The sequence below is a fragment of the Aulonocara stuartgranti genome, assembly GCF_965226115.1.
Source record: "Aulonocara stuartgranti genome assembly, chromosome: 12".
Classification (NCBI taxonomy): domain Eukaryota; kingdom Metazoa; phylum Chordata; class Actinopteri; order Cichliformes; family Cichlidae; genus Aulonocara; species Aulonocara stuartgranti.
In genome coordinates this window covers 26,606,480-26,634,371 of record NC_138948.1, presented here as the reverse complement: position 1 = coordinate 26,634,371, position 27,892 = coordinate 26,606,480, and the positions used below count along the sequence as shown (strand labels likewise).

Here is a 27,892-nt window from a genome sequence, read left to right as displayed (position 1 = left end):
GACTTGCAAGAGATGAATCATACATAAATGAGTGTGCATGTATATGAAACTTCGAGTGGATGTTTATAGCAACAGCAAAATGATGCTCAGCCTATTGGTAGACCCTGTGCTCAGGTTCTCCAGTGCACCGAGCTTGGTGAAATCCACTTGCGTGTTGGCAGGAAAGGAACAGGAGCAGCAGCGCCGTGGAGAGGGAGGGGGGGGGAGCAGGCAGAGGTGAGGAGAGAAGAGGAACAGAGGGAGAGGTGGAACGTTTTCCTGATGGAAGGTGACATGCGCTCAGACACCTCGCCATCCATCCCATCAAAGCGTGCCTGTTTTTAATTATGAAGTCATCTGCCCGTGTTTTTTATCACTTATCTGACAACATGCTTTGTTTATAGAGGCAGATGTCTGCAACAAGGTACCAGAGTGAAAAGTTGCTTGTTTAGTTTGACTGGCGGTTACCTGTGAAACGGTACACATGATTCTTTATCCTCATTGCATTATAGTGATGAGCAGGCTGTGCATCCCCTGGAAACCACTGGCGTTGGTAGCTAAAGTGCATCTCCACATCTCCTTCTAATCCAGCGCATGAACTTCTAAAGCAGATATCTTACTTTTTCATCAAGGAAGCGGCTTTACAGCCACTCTCTGCACTGGTTGCTTATCAGCCCGCTCTAGGAGGTCAGTCAGATCAGTAACTGTTGTCTGTTTCAGCCCGTCTGTCTGCTGCTGCTCCTGCTAATAAAGACGTATGCATGATCACAGCATTATTTGATTAAACGAGCCTCTCTCCTGGATCCATTTATGGGCCGATCTCTTATCTTGTTCTAGCATGTCGAAGCAGTGTCTTTAAGTATCATCACTCTCATCTTGGGTGCTTTTATTTCCTAGATAAATAACTCTTTCCAGTCTGTTGCAGATAGAGCTGCTCCAAAATATGATAAATAAAGTGAGTCTTGTTCTGTTTGTTGTGTTGAAGAATTTCCGTGCGGCTTCATAACACAGAGAATCTGCCAAGTGCTAGCTAGCTGTCACGTTGAAAAGGGACAGAGTGTTCCTGCTGTAACCAATAGAGTGTCTTTGATCTACACCGTATGGTCTAACATTTACTGAAAACATCTTTTGACTGAGATCAGAGCTGCAGTGACGCAATTCGGGCTGCCAGCGGTTGCGGCGAGCCAAACTCAGAACTCCCTTGATCAGACTCAGTGAATACACAAAGACAGTGTGGGATTTTCTGCCTCAGACTTAGCTTTTTCACTTGCTTTACAAAAAAACGAAAGACCTTCCTTTAGCAGTGTGGAGGCACGACAAACCGCTAATGCTGAAAAGGGACGGCTGCCTCAACAGCATCTAAGTGATAAGCCAGGTGTCCGTGAGCGGCTGCAATGGATGGAAAACATCATCCCAAAGTAATCTGAACATCAGACTACTTTTTGTGTTAATAAACAGCCAATCACAGAACTGCTAGCTTGCAGTGGAAGCTCAATGCTAGCATCTGAAATATATTTAAGGGATCTGCGAAGGGATGATTGCCGTTGTTCTCCAACACTTTCTGACTTATTTGTCACACACTGGTAACAACGTGAAGGCCAAGGCTGTTACAGTTAAACGAAACTAAAAAGAAAAACTAGCTTACATGCTGTAAGATTTGAAAAAATGCCAGCCATGAATTCGACAGCCCTCCTGTCAGGTGTACAATAATAAACTACGTGGTCCAGTTCTAACTGCAGCTTGACGGCCGGTCGTAAGTAAAAAAAATAGATAGTAGTCAGTTGTTGTGTTTTTCTTTATGTGTGCATTTCTATGCTGCCCTCACAACTGTTTAAACTCATGAACACAAAGGATGTATTTCCTTAACAAGGCGTGGGATAAACTCAAGCTTACTTTTCATATGCATTACACAAAAACATCACTTATTTTGGTTGTTGGCTGCCCAGCAGGCTCTGCCTAATGTCAATGCGAGGCATTCTCACTTTTTGCTCCTCCTGTCTGCGTGTCACCTGTTAGTACTTCTAAATCATGGCTGTTGGTAAGAGTCCAAGTCCTGTGACTGTCCAGCATGAGGAGCATCCTGCAGTAGCCTGTGATATGAGGAATATTTGCCAGGTTTTCCTGGCAGCCAAACTCTGCTTGTGCTATTCAGAGGAGCTGCTCACACCATCAATTTTTATGCCTCGTGCCAGCAACCGCCACGGTGTGGAGGAGTTATGTTGTCAGCTTGTCTGTGCTATACTCTTGAACACAATATTTCAGGAATGAGGGAATTTCTTCTAATTCCACACAAATGTCCTTGGACTGATGAGCTGATTTTAATTTTGGTTTGGTTGTAAAAGGGTCACCATGATTTGACAAAGGCCTTGTTTGGCCATTGCTCAAGAACTGATAAGTGAAGTGTGACAAAGTATGACACAAACTTCTTAAAGAATGAAATGGTGAAATGATGACATTTCATATCCTGAAGGTCTATGGTTTGCTTCACAGTTGCATCATGATGTTTTGCAATAATCCTTTTCTGGCCGTTATCAAACGTCATAACTCAGGAAGTAATGATAATGATAATAATGTCGTTTCACTGTCGATACAGGTTTGCAAACTGTGTGTAAAAGTGTTGCCTCTGGGTCAGTTTTTATCAAGCTGAAACAGCAGTTGCCTCCTTCGTGTTTTGTTGGATGCATTTCAGTTAGAGAGAGATATGCTGGTCAGCAATGAAGACAACTACAACATCTTTAGTTTTTTGTTATCGCTGTTACTTTTTCTATATTTTGACACATTATTGATTCACAGATAAAAAGAGTGGCTTTATCTGGAAGATAGCATAAAGATTAAAAGTGTTCCTTCCCATATAAAACTATATTACATATGACTAAACAATTGACCTTGATATGAACGTGAATAATGGAGTGCTGGGAGTGTTCTTGATAAAATAAGAAGGATGTTAATTATTGTGTAACATTATTAGCAGCTTACACCCAAAAACACATAATTTGTTGACTTGTCTTCAGTTAAATGCCAGACATAACACAGGCTGACAAACATAAAACAGTATTTTGCACCTAACTTGACAAAGCTCGGTATGCTGTGCAGTATGTCTTTAAAAAAGTTGAGGGAACTGGTCAAGTGGAGTATAAAAGCAGAAGTAACAGGTCTAAAAAACTATCTACGTCAGATGAGCAGTATCTCAAAATCCCACAAATACATGCATCTGGCCCTTCATTTGATCCATCTACTGTTCACTGAAGCCTCATCTGGTGTCAGTGGAAAGGTGGATGTCAGGAAACTAATCTTAAGGATGAAAATGGCTAAAGAGTAAGTGATGACCAAAAGGTTTCAATTGAAATTGTCATCAATTTGTACACAGGAGGTCAGTAGAGAGATACAGCCTTCATCAGGTAAACATGGTAGAGACTCTGTCATGGTTTCATGGAGGCTGGATGTCAGTCAGTCGTGTTGGGAATCTTGCCAGCCTTGCTGAAATTGAAGCAGCACCACATTCAGCAAAAACCTAACACAGGATGTCAGCGCAAACACTTCATACCATCTGTCAAGCACGGTGGTAGAGGTGTGATGATTGGGTTTGTCAGCCATGGGAAATTGACAGCAAGTTTACCATGAACAAATTTTTATACCAAAGTGTTGTATGTGAGGCCAACTGTCCAAATACTAAAGTTGGCCAAAATTAGGTCATGCAACAGGACAATGATCACAATCACACCAACAAATCTGGCAAAGTTCAGACCTCGACCCAACTAAAATGCTATAGTATGACCACAAGAGAGCTGTGCATAAACAATCGTCTGCAAACCTCAATGAACTGAAGCAACGCTGCAAAGAAGAGTGGACCAAAATTTCTCCACAACGTTGTGAAGGATAAATGATAAATGCATGCAGAATACAATTATTTTGTTTCATTGTTATTGCTTCTAAGCTACTGAATAATTCTACATAGAATTCACAGAGGCTATACTTCTTTCCCCATAAGTTTTCGAGGTTTATATGAGTCTGTGGCGAGCCCTCAGCGCTTTCTCTCGCCTCTTTGTTTTGTCACGAACTTCAGCTTGTTGTCATTTAAGAGGCTTGATGTAGAAGACTGACAGTCAGAGGGATCCTGCAGTGTCACAAAATATTGCGACTCTGCTGTCAGCTTTTGAAAAGGTGAGAAAGTGTTGCCTGAAAGTCAGCCCTTGTGCCCAGTATGTGAGAAATGAAAGCCCTGGACAAGCTTCACATATAGTACTGTAAGTGAGAAATGACTTAAGTGACAAAAGAATACAAAAAAGTCTAATAAAGTAGTTCTGATTCTGGTATTAAAGTCACATTTAAGATGGTAAACAGAAACACTGGGACATGATTATACTGGCAGCCTTCTAGTTTCAGTCACTGTACATACGTCATTCAATGCCGTAATCATTTGTGATACTAGATTGAAACAGCTCATTAACTCAAATGTCTAATCTGCCAATCACATGGCAGCAACTCAGTGCATTAAGGCAGCGGTCCCCAACCCCCGGGCCTCGGACCGGTACCGGTCCGTGAGTCATTTGGTACCGGGCCGCGAGAGTTGAGGCTCAGGTGTGAAATGTATGGTTTTCAGGATTTTATCGGTTTTCAGCGTTATTTTGTTATCGTTTTGATCGTTTACTCGGTTTTCCTGGGTCTTTTCACGTGTGTTATGAATAAATCTTCTTTTTTTCGGTACCGGTACTAGTTTTATTTTGTTGTATTTGTCTGCGACACCTTAAAGGCCGGTCCGTGAAAATATTGTCGGGCATAAACCGGTCCGTGGCTCAAAAAAGGTTGGGGACTGCTGCATTAAGGCATGTAGACATGGCCAAGATGACCTGCATAAGGTCGAACTGAGCATCAGAATGGGGAAGAAAGATGATTTATGTGACCTTGAACATGGTGCGGTTGAATCGGATAGCCAAAGAACTGACACTGAAGAACAAAATACTGGAAAAAACACTGCCTCACTGTTTGTTCTCAATTTCTGCTGCAACATCCAGATGGTAGGGTCGGAGTTTGGTGTAAATAACATGAAATCCTCGATCCATCCTGCTATATATCAAGAGTCCAGGCTGGTGGTGGTGGTGAAATGGTTTCTTGGCGCACTTTGTGGCCCTTAGTACAAACCGAGCATTGTTTAAATACCACAGCCTACCTGAGTGTTCTGCTGCTGACCATGTTCATCCTTTACGACTACAGTGTACCCATCTTCTGATGACTGCTTCCAGCAGGATAACACGCCATGTCACAAAGCTCAAATTATCATGTTCATTGAACATAATGAGCTCCCTGTAATTAAATTACCTCCACAGTCACCAGATCTCAATCCAACAGAGCACCTTTGGGATGTGGTAGAAAGGGAGATTTACAGCCGCCAAATCTGCAGTGACTGCGTGATGCTGTCATGTCAATATGGACCGAATTCTTTAAGCAATGTTTCCAGCACTGTGTCGAATCTACCATTAATAATTAAGGGATCTCCGAGGTCTGGCGTAATGAGCTGTTAGAACCTCGATAGCATAAAGTTGTGTTCTTGAACTGAAAATGACCTTTCATTGTGATACAGGCGCGTCCAAACCACACCTTCACATAACACTATCATCCATATTCATATTTGTAGTTTTCATTTGCAGATTCTTTAATGTTACCTTACCGTTGGTTTACTGAAAAGTGGGTTTGTATAATGGGTTTCTCAAAATACTTTGACCCTCAAAAGTTAGCGTGCCACTGTGTCACGTCTGTAGGCTTTGATGAGGTCTGTCGAATCTGTGGTCAGGCTTTGAGCTCAATAAAAGCTTTTAGCAAACCAACAGCAACTTTGCAACAAGGACGTGACCCCGATTACATTCAGCCCTGACATCTGCCCTTAGCAAGCATGAATTGGTTCCTCTTAATAGACTCAATAATCGAAAAGGGAACGCTGCAGTGAAAATAAGTGAGCTTTTAAAATGAGCGATTATGACTGGACAAAAGATGAATGTCTCTTCATTAAATTTGAGTTATGAACACAGCAGAAATGTGATTACACTTGTGATTCAGCTGGGAAAAGGTCTGGGCCTAATAACTCGTCGGGAAAGTAGAACATACTTAAGGTGAAGTTGTTTTTGGTAAATCTGTCACGGGGTACAGTAGATAAAATGTTCATCACCCTACCGGGTGGTCTGATATACGCTGACCTCTCTCACACCATGTCCAGTTTACTGCTGATCAAAGCTGAGCACTGTACTCTGGCACAGTGACAGCTTGCTTTAATGTAGCCAGGCGTTTCCTCTGATAAGACCTGACCGTGTCTGACAGCCATGAAGTGAAGGTTATAAAAGCCCATCTCAGCAAACTAATTTACTGCATACTGTTCATCTCAGTGAGTCAGACTTCTTTTATTTGTCAAATGTAATATTCTGTGCAATTTTTTTTCCATCTAGCCCCTTCCGCCATCGCCGCTTATCTTCCACTTCATATTTTTTTGTGCAATAATGGATCCTGGGTATCCATGAAATCTTCCCCTTTGATTCGCTGCTGGAATTATTTTCTTAAGTTCAGACAGTGAACCACGCGAGCTGTTCCTCAAAGTCGGCTCCGATTTGGGCTGGCCGTCAGTCAGCTTTCTGCTGAGCATGTAAATGGGTTTCACTGATTTCACTGATGTACAGTCTGTTGTAGCGGTGTGACGCCTGACGTGAAATATTGTGTCGTCACGGCTGAATACTGCACCATGTGGTGTGGGAATTGCACTTGTGTATATCACTTTCTCCCTGCTGAACAGAGCATGTCAACAATGTATGATGAGCTGTAAGAGCTTGGCCATATGTTTGGAATCACTCACAAATATCAAGATATTAATGCCACTGACAGTATTGTCATTTTAGCGGGTATACCTGCAATGCAGTCCAGTATATTCCATTTCTTCCAGACAGTCGTGGAGATTTTGTTTTCAATAACATGATGCTGTTGCACCAAATTGCATTTAGAGGTGGTTCAAATATCGCTAATGCAATGCAAAAATAGGGAAGCTAAAATAGTCAACTCTCTTAATGTAGTGAAATTACTGCACCACCACATTTAATAGTGACCTCTTAAACATTTGAGCAGTCATACAAGAAGTGTTATGCAAGAATGTTATGAAATTGCCTGCATAAAATTGTTACCACTATATTTTTACACCAAGGTGATTCCTGATGACCTACTGATTTTAAAACATCTGAGGTAGTAGGACAAGTGGAGGACAAAAGAAGAAGTGGCAGGGTTAAAAAATTATCTATAGCAGATGAAAAGTGTCTGAAAGCCATGCCCTTAAGAAAAAACAATCCAGCAAAGACCTGTAACAGGACCTAAAGGATGCATCTGACCCTTCAGCTGATCCATCCACTATTTGCTCTTTCTCATCAGAAATGATCTCAGTGGAAGGGTGACGGTCAAGAAGCCATTCTTAAGGATGAGAATTAGGGTAAAACTGTAAACACAGAAATGTACGGTCAGATTTTGACCCGACATGCACAATACCATCTGGACTTCCAATGATCCCAAACACAGTGCAAATGCAGTAAAAGCAAGGCAGCCAACATCCAAAGAAGAGCTTTGAGTGTCCTTCAAGTAGCCTGGGGAACTATCTAGAAAGCTTGCCTAGGAGAGTTCAGGCTGTGTTGAAAAATAAAAGCGGTCTGACCTTTAAACTCATTTGAATTGTACAACTGTGTACAATATATTTCCATGCATGGAAATATATTGTATTTCCATGTATGTTTGCACATTTGAATAAATCTCTTCACCTATTTCTCATGTTCCTAGCAAAATAAAAAGAAATTTGAAGGTTGTCTCAAGACCTTTGCACAGTACTCTGTGAATCACATACAATGGGATAGTGCACAAAGACATCATCTCAGTTCCTTCACTCTTCAAATTCAAATATATTTGTAAAATAAAAACGTAAGTGACTCATTTTATTCCACAAATATAATGGAAAATATAAAAAAGGGGGGGGAGAAGCCAGATGAAAGTTTGTTTTTATTACATAAAACCATTTCATCTTTACAATTATACACTTGAAAAGGCTGATTTTTTTTTTTTTTGCAGGAAAGCCAGTATGCAGTAGCTAAAAAAGTCAGTGTCCAGTAATTATGGGCAGGCAGATGTCATGTCCACATGGCTTTCCCCCATAGACATCTTAACTCCATGGCTTCATAATACCTGTCATTACTGTAAAATGCAGTTGTGCCCTTAAAGCCACAGTAAATTCCCACAGCAAGCTGGAACTGATTAGCTTGTTAGTTTAGCACCAGCTGATTGGTACCACCTAGAAAAATCCCAGAAAATTTTGTTGATCACATAACTCAAAAGGGAATGTTGTCAAAAGCTGTTTTCAGTTTTGTCAGCCTATAAGTTGACTGGAAAAGTTAGCGTATCAGGATTTTGTTTCCCGTGTGTGAAAGTGCCTCTCACTCCTAACAAGAAACCTGTTTAACTGTAACCCTGGCACTGCTGTCTGGCAGTGTGGAGCTATGTTTGTGTGAAGCCAAGCTTGCATGTTAGTGTGTGTTTGTGTGTCTTATGACGGTGCTTGAGGCTGTGCCTCCTACTCGCTTGCCCTAGTGATGTGACAGCACGGCGCTGACACGCTAACGAGGCTCCTGCTGGACGTGATGAGGCTGAAGTGGTGTGAAGCAGAAGCCATTGTGCATTCAAACACACTCACCTCTTCAGGGTAGTTCAGAGTCTTCTAGTGGTCACACAAACACATGCATGTACACAAACAAAATGAGTCAGAGAGCAGAAGATTCAAACCTCTTCATCCGAGAACCGTCACGACATCTATGAAGGTTGTTTCAGGGTCTATTGCGGCACTACAGGAGCTGGCAGGTGGACAGGACTGTAACTTAATTTTCTGAAGATTTTCTTTTTTTTGCCCCTCTCTGTCTCTTTTTGTTACCTCAGTAAGTGCAAGCTCTGCACAAGCGCATGGTAACTGGCCAGCTCCCCAGGCCAAGGTGTGGGAGAGTTTGGAGTGTTGAAGGGGCTGAGGATGTGTAGGGTTGCAGTGGGAGTTACGCCACTTTTCTTCACCACTTTGTCTTGCTGGCAGCAAAACTGTATTAGTTGGGCCGGTTTTACTGCAGTGTTCACTTTCTGAGCTCGGGCAGAAGTGAGACATCCTCTTTTTTTATTGTTTCGTTGGCAGAAAACTTCCCCTCATCACATATCTGCTCCTTCTCTCCTAATACACTCACGTAGCATTTCTTTGTGCACTTTTGTCTGGCCCTTTTCCATCTCCCCATTTTCTCTCTCCTCGCACCTTCACTCTATCTTTGTCTTTCTCCCCTGCATCTCCCCCCTTTCTTTTCTCCTGTTCAATCACCTTTACGCCTTTTCTCCTCCACCACCTTTCAACCAGCGGTTGCTCTTCCATTTTTGTTCGTTCATCATGTATGCCCATAGATAGATAGATAGATAGATAGATAGATAGATAGATAGATAGATAGATAGATAGATAGATAGATAGATAGATAGATAGATAGATAGATAGATAGATAGATAGATAGATAGATAGATAGATAGATAGATAGATAGATAGATAGATAGATAGATAGATAGATAGATAGATAGAACTGCGTGCTGGGGGGAAATAAAGTGTCATCTCACTCTAGAATATTAGCTTTAATGTGTGATTTTGTGAGAGAGGAGCAGGCGAACTGTGACACTGAAACATATAATGCTGTTAAAGCAGCTTAATGCCAGACTGCCAGGCTCATTATTATGCTCTCTGATCTCAGGATATTCGTTAATGAGCAGATAATGCTTTTACAGATTTTGAGGCTTTCATGTACAGGTATGACAACATCTTTTGAAAAGGAGAGCTTTTCTCGCAGCAGTGCATGCATATAAATGAATAGTTCACTTCTCCTCGTATTTACGTTGTAGCCACAGATCTGTTTTGAGATAGATCTTTCCACGGTGCATTTTTTTTAGCCACGATTTTCTGTCTCTTGATCGTCACTAATAGCCAGCGTGGGTTTATTGTTTGCTAAGGCCCTTTTTTGAGAGATGAAAGTCCTGTTTTTTTTCCCTAGCTGTGCTCTGGGGTTTATTAGAAAACATCAAACGCACTTCAATTATTTTATTTTCCCCATACTGTAGGATTTATTTGCATATTCATCATGCGTTCACTGTTCATATGGACGGTATTTTGAAGGCCGTGTGCTGGCAATTGAAGAGCCTGTGCCTAGGTGCTACGTTGGTTCGCGGTTGTGCTGTTGAATTGTTCAACTGTAAAATGAAATGAACTTGTGGTAAATATTAATTTGTGGCAAACCATGCTCTGAAAGATATGCTTTTCTGTAGCTGAAGTTTGGAAGAAGGTGCAGTCAAGATGATGTCACAGTAAGCACCCCTTATATTTTGTCCGACTTTAATTATGTGTTTACCTCTTCAATATGCCTGATTTCTAAGTTGCAGTTCAATAACGATGTTACAATGGGTATGATCAAAGGTTACCTGGATGTGCCTGTAAACATCACAGCTCGGTGTCATCTTGTTCCAGAGCTGTGCTGTTAATTATTATTGATCTCTTGCTCTCTTCAGCAGTGTGTCTTTTGTCCTGTCTTCCTCCCTTCACCCCCAACCAGTCACACCAGATGGCTGCTCCTCGCTGAGCCCGGTTCTGAAGGTTTCTTCCTGTTAAAAGGGAGTTTTTCCTTACTACTGTTGCCAAGTGCTTGATTATAGAGGGTTGTCTGATTGTTGGGGTTTTCTCTGTATTATTGTAGGGTCTTGATAATGATTGTGATTTGGTGCTTTATAAATAAAAATTGAATTGCAAAAGAAGAAGAATTGCAGAAGCCCTGTCTTTGTGCTTGCACCTCAGCAGGCCGGTCCGCCTCCAGTGTGTCAAAACAAGGACCCTTCAAATTTTCTGGAAGTGGGCCAGAATCACAGGGAGGCAAATCCGGTGAACAGGGATTGTGTCAGCATGAACAAAAAAACAACCGATTGCATCACATTTCCCCTCATTTCCGCTGAATCTTCACCCTCAGATGCCTCGGGACATTGTAGTAGAAGTCTACGTTAAAAGTCTCAACCTGTCACACAGAATTCACCGTGTGCAACCTTGTGAATGTCGAAAAAGTGATGAGCACACACTTGACTTTACACACTTGGAAAGCTGCTGAAAACTGCTCAGGTGTAGCTGAAGATGCAGCTCTTAACAGAGGTGATAATACGGAGTTTGGGTCTGGTCACGCCGCATTGAAATTGTTGGCAGTTGGTGCAAGTTTTGTAATTTAATGCATTCACAGCAAATCAAACAAAAATAGTGCATATACTGTATGGTCTGTTAAATAGCCACTAAATCAGTCCGGTTATTGTCAGCATTGGCTCGCAGCATAAAAAAAGCACATTATCACTATTTTGGACAGTTTGTAAAGTGAAGGTTAATTAGTTAACTGGGGAATGGTAAATTAAACGGTTGTTATATAGCGCTTTTCTACTCTGCTCAAGGACTTAAAGCACTTTATACTACAGCCCAATTTGACCTTTCACAAAGGCACTTTTTTCCCAGCCTACGTGCTTTCGAACTAACATTCACACTTTGATGAATGCATCGGGAGCACCTCAGGGTTCATGATCTTGCCCAAGGATACTTGTACATGCAGACTGGAGCAGCCAGGGATCTTTTAGGCTGGTAGATTACCTTTTCTACCTCCTGAGCCACAGCTGACCCAAAAATGTGGTTTTCTTCACTGTGAAAGCGCAAGATCAAGTTAATGTAATATTGGTTACATTAAAATACGTTTTGTAACTGATCTCTCTTTTATGGCAGTGGGCTGCCTGGTTTCTAACAAAGAATAGGTAGCTCTGCTTCTCAGATACCGTCAAGGCATATGATGCTGGACCTGTTACTGGCCCCCATCCGTCTGTAGTTAAATTGGAAACCGCCGCACTAATAGGTTCAACGCAGCCCCAGGGAAATTGAAGAGGTTTGTCAATTATAAGGCCATATTATAGTGCCTGATCCTGGCGCTTCTCTTCTGCCTTTCTTCCCAAAGCAGCAGTGCAAAGAAGAGCATTAACTACAAGGTGATGCGCGCCCTAATTCAATGACACAGATTTTTGTTCTCGCTCCAAGAGTTGAGCGTTGAGTGAGAGCGGGACGGGGTCCAGTGAGTGACAGAGTGGAAAATGTGAAGAATGGCTCAGCGAGGCATTGCTGAAACAGATCCAGGAGAGACGGTGGAAAGCGAGGGAAAGCTGGCGTCAGCAGCGGATGAGATGAGAGAGGAGATGAGGTGCTGACTCCGTCGGTGCTTTTCTCAGGGAAAGCAGTTGTATGAAGGTTCACATACGAGCAAACCCTTCCTCCTGCCCTTTCTCCTTTAAGACCCCAGAGACAGCTTCAGCGACAGCAAAACCTTTCCTCAGTGTGACAGCAAAGATTAAATCCTGTGTATTTTGCAGCAGCCATGCAGGTGTTACCCACGGCAAGACAAGAGATCATAAGGAACTGACAGTTTTCTTTAAGGCTCTTGTGACCACAGTTTTCTTGAACACACCGCAGAGTAGTTAGCGTGTCATAACCCGAGTGACAGATTTAGAGGGTCTCTGCGTGGAAGGAAGTAGTTTTACTCCCTCGATGAACTGTAACGAGGTGTAAAAGCCTTTTTTCCTCTAGTTTGTTGTGTGTTACATTATAAGTAGAGGATAAAGACAGAATAAGTGCGTATACCGGTGGCCATGTTTTTAGTATAACAAAATTGAAAATTGAAAAAATTGTTTTCTGCTTTGATATTTGAAGAGGCATCTGAATCTTAACTTGTCACATAGGGCTGCTTGAGTGGGACGCGTTGGTCTCAGCTTTAGCATCGTTTTTAAAACTAAAGAGTTAATGTTGTAATGTTGTTTTCAACCTGACCGTGACCCAACCAAACAGTTTTTGTGTCTATACCTAAAAAAAGAAGCTTTGCTTATGGAAGTCAAGCAGAAATGATTCATTGTCTTTGAATTGGGGATTTGGGGTGTATGATATGGTTGGGTTATTAGGTGATTGTATCACCTGTCATCGATTGGCTGAGCCCATTGGTTGCTGGGTTAGCAGTTGCATGGACTTTTTTTGGTCTGGCTCTTTGATGCTCAGGAGAACCTGTGAATCTCCATTCATAGCCTGAATCTCATAGGATATTATACTACGAACTCAATCACAATGTTCTCACCTCTTTTAAAATGAGGAAGTTACAGTTTCTCTGTGCATACAGTTACATTTTAAATATGTTTTAATCTGAACGTGATTACAGACTACAAAACAAATGATCCCAGTCTGAAATAAAAAATTCCAGTGCCCATATATTATTAAAGTTTAAACCGCAGGTCAATATAACAATACATTTTTAAGATGTTGTAGTTGTTTATGTCTATTGTGTTTGAAGGAGCTGTTTTGCTGGTTAAATAAAAGGCGATAGCATCTCTTCAATCCTTAGACATAAGTTCATCTTCTCAGAAGCTTCGTTTTTGCAGTGTTTGGAGCTGGTTTCCTGCTGTGATATGCGAGCTGTCGTTGTCTTCTTCAGAGATAAACCTTTGGCATGTTTTACAAAGCATCATTTTGCTAATCTGCTGTGTCTCTATGCTGTAAGCCTCTAAGGGCAGCCAAGGATGTTAGAATTTAATGATGCATGTCCTTCCATATAAAACGGTGATTCAGACTGGGCTTCCTTCACTTCCAGAGAAAAACAAAGCTATTAAGGATGGAGACTGGCATGGTGTCATGTGATGAACAGACAGAGGGAAGTTTCCCTACAGCCATGATGTGAGAGGGCAATGAAGCTCACCCTGAACCCTCCTGGCCCCGTGTGACAGTAGGGCTAGAGTCCCACAGTGAGGCCCAATGTGGCAATACATCACACAGCTCCAGCTTGCCCAAGAGCAAACCATGCTGGTGTTGGGGAAAGGACAGCTAGAGGACAATGTGGGAGATGAGATAAGAGAGATGAGAAGGGAAGGCAGGAAAGATGGCTGCCAAAGGCGCACAGGTTCAGACAGGAAGCAGCCACTCTCGCTTCGTTTCCTGTTAGGAAGAGCAAGAACGGTCATGGGGAGAACGTCAACAACTCGGTCCTGGGTTTTCACAGAGGAAGGTAGGATACACAGCAGAGAATTACAGCCCAACATGAGACTCGGAGAAGAGATTCAGGGTGTATGTTTTGTATAAAGCTTCCTACAGGAGGCTCCCAGACCAAAGTGTTGTTGTGACCTCTGGTGTTTTCTTCGGTGTGCTTCATAGTTTCTCTACACAAGAATGCAAATATTTAAAGTTTATTTAAAGTCAGATTTATTGGATTATTTATCTTGGGTATTTTTTTTTTTTTTTGCTCTGTCCTTCATTAACAATCGAAACAATGGTGTGTACTTAATAAATTACTGTTTAATTTTTCAAATGAAATAGTAACAGTAAAAACCAGATAACTTTTCGAAAGAAGTCCTCTAGACATCCAAAGTCTAAGTAAGCATGTCAGTCAAAAGAAATGTGATAAAAGTTTACCAAATTGACAAATACCGAACTGTAAAGGTTTTTATTTTAGCTTTCCAAATTCAAAGGTCTCATTTTTACTAGTTCCAGTATGATTTAATTAAAATGACCTTGGTAGATACTCATCACATTAAACATGGGAGTTAGCACAAAATGCTAATTTGGCTTTTCATCTGACTAGAAATGTCAATGTGTGGTTTTAAGGAGAAGTTACATTCTGAAACTGTTTCTCAGCAAACCACATCTAGGTGCTAGCACCCCATCCCCCACACCTTCTTAACCTACATACACACCTTATAAGCTTTGTCAAACAACCCCTTGTGTTTAGTTACTGGACAACTTTACGCTCGACTCCAGTGTGATGGTGAAGAATGAGAGTCCTGAACTGTGCAGCTATCTGGCTGTAAATGCTGAGCAATGCTCGGTCCTGACCTCATTCAGTTACACTCAAGAAACCTGACTGCCAGACGCTCATCCTTTAAAACCCACTGAACTGTTTGAAGAAACTCTTTCAAGTTGAGCTCGTTTCATGCATGGTGCACCATCAAAGTGCTCACAAATACCTAACAGGATTACAGAAAGAGATAATGTCCATCTTTGCTTCCTCCCTGAAGTTGAGACTGGGAATGAAACATCTCCACATGATTAAATATTTACAGTTTACACTTTAACGCTGGTCAAGACTGTTTGGAGCTGTGCTGCCATCCATCGGGCCATGAACATAATGCATCCCACAGTTGCCACAGTGATGAGGGGGTCAGAGCTTTCCCCTGATTTGTGTATAGAGAAAATTATTAAATTTAGGAATTAGTGCTTTGTTAATGTGCGTGTTGTATTTTTGAAATACGCTGAAATCTTTGTTATTTCTTTTTATTATCTCGATGGAAATTGTGCAGTGCAAAAGTCATAAACCACAATGGGAAGCATGCAAACATACATGGAAATTCAGTATTGTGGTAAAACCATACGACAATTTTGACAAGATCTCTAACACCACTGTCTGAAATGCAGCTTCAAACCATGACAGAGCCTCCACTGTGTTTTACAGCTGTAGACTGTAGACAATCACTGATCAGCCGAAGGTCCAGATGCATCTCTGTGGGTCCTGTGTCAGGTCTCTGCCTGAACTTTTCCTATTTCTTAAAGAGATGATTTTCAGATACTGTTCATCTACTGTACTTTTTTTTTTTAGGCCTGGTACTTCTTCTTTGTCACTCCACTTGTATGGTTTTCTCCCATTTTTTAAGGACTTGCTGCACATGTGCTGAGAAACACAATGTTTTTTTGCTAGTAACTCTTTGGAAATCACGTTGGTGCAAGAGTAATATTATGATATATTATGCTATTACATGGTAGGTTTGCTGTTATTCTATATCATGCCTGTCAACTTGCTATTTTGAGATTCGGCTAAATATAATAGGAAAACGTGATGTGTTTTTGCAACAGGCTGCTGTAGGAAAGTGCCTGAAGATGTTATATGTAGAAACACCAATGGCTCATCCCTTGAGTCAGGTGCTTTTTATTGTAGAATATTTCACAGGTCAGTGTTCAAGGACTGAGCTATGAAATTGTCCAGTCGACTGGACTAGAAATGGGTGAAAACGCAGAAAGACCGTTAGAAACCCTGGAGAACTATTGCTCAAGACCCTTTTTTTAATTACAACAAACTCTGGCTCACTTGAAGCAAAATTTAAAGAAACAAGAGGTGGTTTTTACCCTTTTGCATAGTGCTATATAAGAAAGCAAGTTGGCAAGCTGTGAGCAGACATGGATGTGACTGGCTGAGAAAGTTGTGCACGGCTGACTGACTGAAGACGTGAGAGACACAGGCAGCTGGCTCATTGAGCAGTCATCTGTAAATGTGTGTGTGTGTGTGCGTGTGTGTGTGTGTGTGTGCGTGGTTCTAAAGACGCTCCAAATAAAATTAGCTGTCGAGCCCAGTCCTTTAGCAGTCTGCAGCAACGACTCAAGGTCAGACTTGCTGATCCTGCTGATGCATTTTATTCTCCGGAGCCAGCATCAAGCTGGCTCCGGAGGGTTTACTGCTTTACTGCTGCCCACCAACCCTCTACTCATTCCCACCCCCATTCATCCTCGGCACACACTCCCTTCCCTCCATTATCACCCTGGTCCTCCCTGGTTTGGGAGTGTGCATTTACCCGTTAAATTAGGTGGGGGAAGGAGGGGATGACGCTTTCGGCTGGAGTGCCTGGATACCCGTGCTGACGTGTGGCGGGGAGATGGATAAGCTAAGGTGTCCTAATTTCCCATGTGACTACAGTAATTGTGTTATAATGGAGGTGGGAGCTGAGTGGTCATCAGCAGACGGACAGAAGTACAAAGCTCCTGGCTTTATGCCCCCCCCCCCTTACCGTTCAGACGGACACAGCAGGCATTGTGAGCATGATGTGGCCATGCATGCAGTTTACGACACAGCAGGAGCTTCAAAGGTTGAGTGATTGGACTATGTGTGCACCCCAGTTTGTTATCGCTTCAGGCAGAAGGTGAACTCTTATACCTCATCTCCTTCGGTTGGTCAAGTTGGCGTCTCAACACTTGTTAGCTCACTTGATGAGCTTTACACAGAAAAGCTGCGGATCTCCTCAGGCTAATGTCACAGGCAGTTTCTGTCTATTTATCATCCAAACAGTTATTCATTTACTCATTAACTGTTAATTATAGCGGCACACAAGCGAGCATACATCACCAAACTGTGAAAGGCAAACCCATGTTCTATTATCTATTATTTTTTCTCATTAAATTAGCACCATCTCATTTTCGGCCTGTGGTGAGATCAATAATTGAAATACATTAAAGGGGCACTCCAACAAGCTTCTCATTATGTGTGGTGAAGCCTGTGAGTATGACTCATGATAAGTAACCGTGGTGATACATAGGGTTACTTATGCAAACTTTTAAAATCTCCATGCAGAGGCACAGACGTCATTAGAGAAGTGATTATGCATTAATGATCCTTATGATGTCATCAGGTTTTTCAGTTTCTGGGCTCCTTGTTTTTCAATCTGGAGGTGTTGGCTTTGATGCAAAAGAGGTTTTGTGAAGAAATCTGAATTGAATATTATGGACAATGTGATGCATTATGGGATATGGGATTTTCGAGGAGTCCCCCCCGCCCCCATTTCTTTTCTACATGCTAATTTTACTGGAGTGAAACATGTTATAAGCTTTCTGAATACAAAGCCGTCCTCACGTTACTTCTCTTCTCTGTTGATTCCTCTTAGGCACCATGAGACCAGTCCAGAGGAACTTCTATGATCCGTCATCTGCCCCAGGGAAAGGTGTGGTGTGGGAGTGGGAGAACGATAACGGCTCATGGACGCCGTACGACATGGAGATCTGCGTGACCATCCAGAACGCCTATGAGAAGCAGCATCCCTGGCTGGACCTGACCTCTCTGGGCTTCTGCTACCTCATCGACTTCAACAGCATGTCTCAGACCAACAGGCAGAGCCAGAGAAAGAGACGCCTGCGGAGGCGCATGGACCTGGCCTACCCGCTCATCATGGGCTCCATCCCCAAGTCCCAGTCTTGGCCTGTGGGCGCCAGCTCTGGCCAGCCCTGCTCCTGCCAGCAGTGCATCCTGGTTAACAGTACAAGAGCTGCCTCTAATGCCATCCTGGCCTCCCAGAGACGTAAACCCCACGGGGGGACGGCGGGCAACGCAGGCACTGCAGGGACCCATACCGTAGTGCGGCAGAGCAATACCTTCGCCGGTACTTCATTTTGGTCTCAAACATCCAGCTCCACCGGCACAAACAACAATAACATTAGCCTGGGAGGTGGACAAGCTAAAGCTGAACAGGTGCAGTTGCCACTGTCCGCTGCCAACTTCCCCTGTTCCCCCGTGATGCCATCTCTTTCATCTGCCCATGGCCACCACACTCTCACCATTAACGGACAGAACAATCTGAACCGTCCGGGCACCCAGCGCATTTCCGTGGGGACTGCCAGAGGAGCCATCCCAGCAGGGTAAAGATTTTTTATTGTACACAAGAGGCAAATGCACACAAAGGCATTGGCCTCTTTTCCTAGCTCAGATTTTCTGGAGTCGGCAGTGGCCTTTCACTCGATATAACGGAGGCATAATGCTCAGATTCAGTTGAATTTACAGTTCCACAGAGGCAACGGGTGGATATTAAAAGCCAAGAGCCAATTTTCATGTCTGCTACACAAAAGCGTCACCCTGAATCCGTGCTGTATATTCTGTCTTTCTCTCCCTCTTTCTGCTAATTTATAACTACTGTTGTTAACGTGCCGATCAATGAACCTGCAGGATAAAAGTCCAGCTGATTCTCCTCTGGCCCAGCTGGCCGAGGAGGAACCCTTTTCCTCCATATGTGTGCCCGCCATGGTTACTGCTCCATAACGAGCTTATGTCGGCCCCCGATAGGCGTGAAATGCTGCAGCCTCCGTTGGATCCCTCTGTTGCTTCTGCTTTGAAGTAATTTGTTGCTCTCACACTTCGCTATGGTTGTTGTGTCACGGGATGTGAAAAGACAGTTTGACACTGTATGTGGATGATCTGAACGCGTGTTTATCTCCATCATTATCTGCATGTGTGTGAACGCGTGTGCTCCGGCGTAGCTGTGGAAACCTATTTGCCACGGAGGCAGAGCTCCACTGGGGAAGCATGAATAATGGATCAAGGAAAAACGGGAGCTTCGGCAGAGCGCTCTGACCTCAGAGCGATTCAGAGAATGGAACCAAGGAATAGAAGTGTGCTAGCGTTGTAACCGATACTTCAGTGCCCCCCATCCTGCTTTCTTTTGCTAAAATAAACCCTCTCCTGATCTAATTTGATTCCATTTTGTTCTCGCCGCTCATGGGGAGAGACACACTTACTGCATGTTTGAATAACACCGTCCTGGACACACATGCTTTCACTTTGTGGCCTAATTCAGTGTCACCCCCACCCCATCCTCACCACAGCAGGTCATGACTTTGTTTGTGCGACGTACTCGGTGATGCTTCGTTCTGCATTTCAAGAATTCAGTGACAGCTCAGGTGTTCAGAGCTGTGGGCGAAATGTGACTTCTTCTTCTTTTCGTATTCTTTTTTACCTCACAGCACAATGAGTTTCTTACGAGACAGTGAGAGCTAGAGTGAGGGAGAGGAAGAGACCGAGGGGGTAAAAGGCGGAGCGCGTCATGTTCCCAGGCGAGTGGCTCGACGCACAGGATGAGTGTGGTTAACATACACACAGCAGGACATGAGAGCTTGCAAGCGCACAGACACAAACTGAAACGTGAACTCCCTCGCATATTCCCACAAGCCTGCTACAGACAGATAACAGAGTAACCCACACAGAATGTAAAACATCAGATCTGTGTTTTTTTCACACGCCCACGCTCTAATATAACTGCTGGGTGCACGGAAGGTATTTGGCACATTGTGGCTCGTTCACATGACTCTATTTCGCTGTTTTATGTATGCAAACGAGGTAGCCGCTATGGATGAATCAGGCAAGGTGTACTTCAAGCCACCAGCGAGAAAAGCTGCACGCTGGTTTTCGAGACAACGCATTTGTTCCCGAGTCCATTGATGATAAAAGGCCAGATATCGATCTTTGTATCTTCTGAAAAGAATACAGGTTGTGGTTGTCAAAGCGGGGGAGGGGAGGGGGGGAGTGTTTAATGCATCTGTGTTACGTGTGAAAACATCACAAGTGGCACCATCTGCTGGCTTGTGTCAACACATCAGTTTATCTTATTACAGAGCAGCCCACATATCGCCACCTGTGCAGCTCAGCGACAGATGCAGACTGCCATAGTTTTTTGTTTCTTCTTATCACACTGTTGCATGAGCTGGAAGCAACACTGCAACTGTCTATTATTTTATTAATTATTATTATTAGATTATTTTCTTTGCTCACTGGTTGAATTGCTTGTTTTGGGGTTTTTTTTTTAAACTGATGCCCAAAAGATATTCAGTTCACAGTGATGTAACTGGGAGAAATTAACTGACTATTTTTAAAATCAGTTCATTAAATAATACTGAACCTAGCTTGCATCATCTTTATAGATATTTCATGATATTTATGAATTCATTAAATATTTGCTGGTAAAAGAGCTGTTCGTGTTGATCTCTTTGAGTCAATAGTCTTGCATCATTTATGTGCAGCACCATGTTGCGTATATCTAATCGTTCTCGAGTATTTCACCCTTAAACCAAACTCACCATCGACACGTCGAAAAAGGAACCACAGCAGGTTCTCGCTATGAGATTTATCTTGTCGTTGTGTGTTTACGCATAGATACGAGAAATGTTAACGACGAATCGTCTGCCTCTTTAAAAGATAAACAGATATCATTTGTAGCGGAATGAACAGAGGAAGAATTTCACAAGGCCTCTGGGGATTTTTTTGTTTTGTTTTCTTTTGTGTTTTTTAGGCCTCCGTTGTCAGTCAAACCACTTCCTCTTGTGCACTTTCTCTCCGCTCGACCGGGTTAAGCCCTGCGCTGCAGGTCTTTAGTTAGAGCTGCTTTATAGTATTGCTTTCAGTTCTCTGACAGGTGAAAGATGAAAGGTAAAAAAAAAACAAGGCCTTGTCTTCATGAGCTGAAAGAAAGAGCTTTTTAATTGGGTGCGTTCCCTCGCTGCTATCGGCTGTGTTTACGAGCTGCTCGTGTTAAGGAGCCAGCCTGAGTTTTGACTGGAGGCCTGAGATCATTATCCCTCAGTGTGTTGCTCTGCTTCTCCTGCTCTGGCACTCCCCTCATGATGAAAATTGTTATTAAAATAAATGGAAAAATCCCGAGCCAGAGTTTTGGAAATCGTCTGTGCCATCGTTGCTTATTTTCAGGGCATTTCATTGCCACCCACACTGTAGCGGGGGCAAGCCTCTCTCTCCTGCGATACACATCAATATGCAATTAAGCACTCGTGGAGTTCTCTCCATTCGACTCTGTCTTTATAGCGCATAATAAACAGATGAGGAGATATTAGTCCTCCGTCAGCACTTCCTCAGCGAGGCTTAATGTGGTCTCTTTATTTTGGGAATCACATCTGATTAAGTCCTCAAGGCAGCTGGGAGATTCCCTCCAGAGAAGAAGTATTACTCTGAGCAGGAGATAGAGGAGGAATAGTGACCCTCATGCCCATGATCTGCAAGGGGCCTTTATTACTGTGGTGTTGATGGATGAGCTTGTGGGAGGTGGGTTTATTACTAAATTACATTGGTTTTGGGTTAGAAATTACAGCCTTAGTTATAAGAAATGCCACTCGGACACACTGTCGAAGGTTTGGGCAAAGATAGGCTCAGGTTAATTTTTACTTCATGGAGAGAAGGGAACAAAGAAGTGAACACAAGACAGGAGGATGAAAAGAATTGGAGTTGTCAGCGTAAAAGCAATCTAGAGGTGACAAGGTTCAGTGTAGTTTGCTGAATGTGGAAAAGGTCCGCGCTTGTTTACACTGACAATGAGTTATAATTGCTCTCAAGGTCTGAGCACAAGCCAACAGAGCCCATTGTTGAGGATCATTGATTGTTTTAACCCTAAAGTGGCTGTTTTGGTGAGGACAACTCAGGGTTTTTAACATGAATGTTGGCGTTTCTTGATGAAATAATCAACATCAAAAGTTATTCCGTGTTCGAGATTTTTAGCGTCATGTGGTTTAAGGCGCGATTCAGAGGCACAGGGTTCACTGATTTCAGAGGTTCCCATTTCTAAATGAAAAAACAAGAAAGGCAAGAGAATTGTGTACAAAAGGAGACAGATGTCCACAGCTGTACACTGGCTACAGGTTGTCTGGCTGCCAGTTTAATGTGTAATCAGAGATTTGAAGGAAAGAACGCGCTCCAAGATGTGCGTCTATGTGTAGGAGTGCGTGTCTTTCTGGTTAGGTGATAAGAATTATCAATAGCATCTAATGTTTGTGTGTTTTGTGTTTCGGCTTGTGTAGATTTTATCGTACCACGGAGTTTCCATCTTTTTTTGAGATCTTCTCTAGAATCTATATGCAGTACAAATGAAATTAACTAATGTCTTGTTCTAGTACAGATCCACTGCTGTGTGTGCTTTTAGTTTGTCCACAATGAGATGGCGTTAAGGGCTCTTGTGTTGTGTCGTCCCCCTTTTTTCTTCTCATGAAAATGATTTGTTTGATCACAGGACTCTCTGTGAACTGCTTAAATTAAACATGCACTCATAAAGGGAGGCATCTGAAGGATTCTCCCACTGGGTGGCAGTGAATATATTTATTTTTCTTGTTTGTTAGATTACTTTTTACTTTTGTTCTGCTTTTGGTTTTTGGGTTTTTTTTATATAAACTTTTACACTTTCGTACACATTTTTTTATTCCAGACACAGAAAAATAGACCGCCGACCTCTTGACTCAAACTGGTGCTTTCATTGAGTGAAGGGCGGCTGTGTACTGTGAAGTATTGACTGGTTAGTTTTTGTTACACGCGCAGACTGCAGGAGGTGAGTTCGTCTATTAATTCTTCCTCTGTGGCTGAAGGTGTGAAATCACTCACTGGTGTCTTTTTTTGGACAAAAATCAAATCTGACGTGCCCACCCCCCACCTCCCACCCCCCTCTGAATTTGACTTTCTGACATAAGGCATTTATCAGAGCTGCACATCGCTGTATTTTTTTGTTACACTCCAGAACAAAAGCAAGCTGATCCCGGTTTCTGGCCCGCTGGTGTGAGACGCAGCGTATTTGAGTCCTTCCCAGAAATGCAGTGGCACACATCGGCTTCAGTCAGACCTCGTGTCCCTTTGTTATTGCACTCAGCTTATTGAGCGGCTTCCCCTGGTGTAAGAACCGAGTCCCTCACTAATATCAAAGCGCTGTGTTGATGCGGATTTGTGCAGTGCCTAGAGCTACAGGGTCTGACACTTCACTCCTTTCATACAAAGAGCAAAGAGACGTGCGCAGGAGTGTGTGTGTGAAGGTGTGTGTACGTGTTTGTAGTCAATAAACTGAGAACTCTAGTGATTCAGTGAGAGCACAGCATTGAACATCCGGAGATGATGGCTACCTTTAACTCCACGTTATTTGAAACATGGGTTGGTTTAGAAGTGTAGCAGGTTTGCCACAGTAACCACAGGGTTGAAGGTAGTTAGTGCACACATTTCTTTACTAATCACTCCTCCGACAACTGTGCGGCTTCGGAGCGTAATGACTCTGTGCTGCAGTCTGCCCGCACCGAATGCAGGCCAGGTGTGCCACTCTTTCCACCGGCGCACCTCCCTCAGCCGACCTGCCCCACTTCTACGTCCAAGAGCCGAGCCATTATCTACACCGCACCACCACAGTGAGCTGTATTACAGGTGTCTAAGGTTACCTTCCTAAAAAGAGAGAGACCCTGGCTTTGTTCAAAATATGTAGTGCTTGAGAAATTTATTAGACCAACACACAGGGTAAGGCTGATGCCCCAGCTGGCCTAAGTTAACAGCATTGGTAATTACCAACATGTTCCTGTAATGGTTGTCCATCAGTCTGCACAAGCTCTTGTCACACAAGTTTGTTTGTTTCCTGTTAAACAGTTCTTCTACTCTAGATGATTTCTTCCATATAAACACTTTGTCTCTATCTTCACTTGTTGCCAAAGGGCATTAAAGTACAGACCTATATTTTTTTTATTTCCTAAGTGGTGAAATACAAGCTTCATTTTATTCCAGAATCCCATTAATGATATTAATTTCTGGAGGTCTCAATGGAGACATGATATATGATTTTCCCTTGGAGCCACCATTCTTAAAATATCCTCACATCAGTTCATATTGTGACCTAGTCTTCGCGGTTTCTTCTTCTAATGTCATTCTTACCATCAACTCTAATAATATTAAAACAATAAATCTAAAAATGAACAACGGCTTCCTTCTTCGTAAAATAATATGTATGAAGGCCTAACCAAGTGTCCTAGTGTAATTTTTGCAATTTAAGAGGAATTTAAATGGTTATAAAACTTTATTAGAATTTTTTAGTCCGCTTTTCCACCTGTTTGGAGTCTAAACTGTTAACAGGAATAAAAATGTGTGGTTTGAAACTATCCATTTCAAAGTAAAGTGCTTGTTTTCATCACATTGTCTCACACTGGCTTACGTTTGTTTTTTTATAATTGTCTGCTGTCCATTGCTTTCAAATTTAGTAAAATTTACAGGCTGCTTCCTTTAGGAGTCGCCATAGTGGATAACCTGCCTCCATTTTATCCCCGGTTTCCTCTTCTATAACACCAACCCTCTGCATGTCTTCTATCACTACTTCCATGAACCTCTGCTGAGATCTTCCTCTTTTCCGCCTGGAATATGGCAGCTCCATACGTCCTTTGTCCAATACATCCACCATCGCTCGTCTGTACATGTCCGAACCACCTCTGCCTTGCCTCTTTAACTTAAACGCAAATCGCTTGACCCAACCTGTCCCTCTCATGTACTGACTTCTAATGCTGTCTATCCTCGTAGCTCCCAATGAAAATCTTTCCATTTACCCGGGCTTGGGATCAGCACTAAGAGTACATTTGAGTACACCATCACATTTGGTGTGATTTTATTTATTAGGTGTTTTTTAAAGGGCAGTGTAATCTCAGCTTTAATAACTCTTAGTTTGATGGCTTTGTACTTTTAATCCAGGGAAAGGAAACGTGTTCCTGTGCTCTGCTTCGCTCGGGGAAATTTGCGCGCTCATATTAATGCCCCTGTTTTTGCCCGCTGTGCTTCATAGATCTTGAAGAGTGAGCAAGTCAACTGTCTTTGTCGTCTGTGTTTGTCATGAACTTCAGCCTCTCCGAATGTCATCCTGAATCAGACTCTGCGGCAGCGCTTTGCACAAGTCGAGTTGTCTCATCCTACTGCAGTTGTCTTCGTCTTTGTGGTGAAGCACATTTGACATTTTAGCTTGAGTGTTTTTCATGCCACGCAGAGCAGAACTGTCTGCTGCTTTCAGGTTTTTCAGCTGTGGCATAACAAGCAGTTGTACACAAATGGGACCGTTTACCATCCGTTTACCATCCATTTTAGCAGTCGCAGGGTCATTTACAGATTATAAGCTGTGTATTAAATGGCGAGAAGCATCTGTCTGTGTGATGTGAGCAATTCTCTTTGTAGAGACCTTTGAGTAAGGGACTGTAACAACACTGTACTTATAATATTACTATTTTTATGCCTTTTCATTTCTTTTTTCTTAAAGGGTTCCTGCACTCCCAGTTAAAAACTTGACTGGTTCTGGACCAGTGCACCCAGCCTTAGCAGGTTAGACCAAATCTGCTGTGCAGCATCTGTTTAGCAATCAGCTATAAATGATCGTTTTTGCTGAGATGAGTAATGTTTGTTTATTTTTCTGTGTGTGTGCCCTACCCATGCGTCAGGTATGACAGGTATCCTGATGTGCGCTGCAGGTCTGCCCGTTTGCCTGACTCGAGCACCAAAACCTATACTGCACCCACCCCCCATCAACAAGAGCGACATGAAACCTGTGCCAGGAATCAACGGCATGCGCCGCAAAACCAAGAAAAAGCACCTAAGAAGAGGTGAGACGGCGGGACCGAACAACAGAATGAATTCAGAACAACAGCACTGTAGTTTGTAGTTTTATAATAAGTGAAGAAATGAGAAATGCACAGATGAGAGAAATCTGCCAACCACTGACAGACCATCTTTGTTCTGCCAAACTTTGCGACATGTTTCAGCCTTCTGAGTGTTGAAACTGCAAAATAAGCCACCAAATAAACTGTTGAGGGATCCATAATTGTTCCATAAGGTTAGCAGTGGCTCAGATTTCACCCAAGTTTGCTAACAGTCAGTTTGAAAAGCATTCCTGTACCTTTCAAAAAGCTCATATATGTATACAGTAAAATAACAACTTCATAAATGTAACACTACATTCAGATTGATACATGAAGACACAATGAAAGGCACAGTTACACTGAGCCAGTTCGAAAGGGCATCTGGTGTATAGTTGGAGAACTCTGGGCCTGAGTAAGTGTTGGTCGATGCAAGCAGTGGAAACCACAGACCTCCCCGGGGAGTTTTTGTATTAATTGAACAGTCAGACTGTTGGATTTCTATCCTTGCACTGCACTTGTCCTCTTAGTCAGTCCTTCAAGCATCTCACCATTGTGAACAAAGATTTTGTTTAGAGATACACCAGTTTGAATTTCCTTCAACTGTGACGTGCCGGTATCAGTATCAGTAAGAACAGCATGCGCCAACAAAAGCATTCCTCAATGCATAGTGTTATTTTCATTATAAAAGAAATTATTAAAGTTTACAAAAGCAAGTGCAACAAATGTCAGGTACTCACATCATCCGCTGTGTTTATAACGTCACCAGATAACAGCCTTTTTTTCTTTCCTGCTTCTTTAGCTTTAAACAATTTGCCTTTTCTTAGCTTCTTTAAAATCTCCTTGTTCAGTTGAGAGATGGTGATTTAAGTATCCAATTAGGTTTGTTGTTACAACAGTTTTTTGCGGTGGTCCTTATTCAAATTCACCAAAATCAAGCTTTTAAACAAAAAAAACCCCAAAAAACAAGAGCCTATGCTAACAGCTATGTGAGACTACCTTTGGGTAAGGCCTAGAGCTAAGCTAAATGCTAACACAGCTAATATATCCAGACTGCCTGGTAATAGCTAGCTACTGTAGCACTAAATATATAGTTATTAGTTTTGCAAGTACACTTGGCCTTAAACTAGAATTTAAAACATGCTATTAGAAGGTATCTTTTATATGAATGTATTACTATCAAGCCAAGTTGTGCGAAAACTTTAAAAATTGCAAATTCATGACCATATATTTATTTTAGCCTCAACAAATGCTGCAGACTATTACAACACGTTCTCACTCCCAAAACGTAATATTTGATGCTAGGTGACAAATCGTCAACATATTACGCTTCCAGACACCCACCACATCCCAAGTGACAAGATCAGAAAAATGAGGAAACATGAGAACTGTTTGGAATCAATCTCACATGTTCGTTCATTTTACTTAAATCACTTTGGAAAACGCAGTTTAACGTCATTAAAGTGCTGGCAAAGGTTAGGGATAGGGTTAGGGATAAGGTTAGTGTTAGGGCTGGAATACATGGCTGGTACATGTATTACTGCGGGACTGTCATTCAACTGGATTTCATCCATAAACTGGTGCGTAGCATTAGAACGCGGAAGGTCACCTTTCACATACCTCAGGAACGCCACGGGATGTGACAAATAGTCGGGATGTTAGGCCTCGGGAGTGAGAACGGGCTGACTATTACCAAAAAACAGCAAAACTAATAAAATAAAATAAAATAAAATCTTCTGCTGTAGTAATTAGAAATTATTGACCTTTCAAATGTTACTTCAGGTAACAGACAAATATGCAACCTATGTGTTTGTGTCTGATTTGATTTCTATTGCTCTGCTTTCTGCACCCAGAACAATCAGA

The 27,892-nt window shown here is 42.4% G+C and overlaps 2 protein-coding genes across 5 annotated transcripts in view; one reads left to right on the top strand and one right to left on the bottom strand.

Annotated features, from left to right (window-relative positions):
* The window catches only part of syn1 (synapsin I), a 63,280-nt gene extending 36,200 nt beyond the window's left edge, over positions 1-27,080 (bottom strand). The window contains exon 1 of the mRNA XM_082555866.1: positions 26,770-27,080. The gene's annotated coding sequence lies outside the window, so the exon portion shown is untranslated. The remainder of the gene's footprint in view (positions 1-26,769) is intronic.
* The window catches only part of dtx1 (deltex 1, E3 ubiquitin ligase), a 48,094-nt gene that overhangs the window by 7,344 nt on the left and 12,858 nt on the right, over positions 1-27,892 (top strand). For all 4 annotated transcript variants that reach the window (XM_082555873.1, XM_082555872.1, XM_082555874.1 and 1 more), the window contains 3 exons: positions 17,743-18,490; positions 25,657-25,718; positions 25,835-25,996. In XM_082555873.1, the coding sequence (XP_082411999.1) occupies positions 17,743-18,490; positions 25,657-25,718; positions 25,835-25,996 (972 nt within the window). The remainder of the gene's footprint in view (positions 1-17,742; positions 18,491-25,656; positions 25,719-25,834; positions 25,997-27,892) is intronic.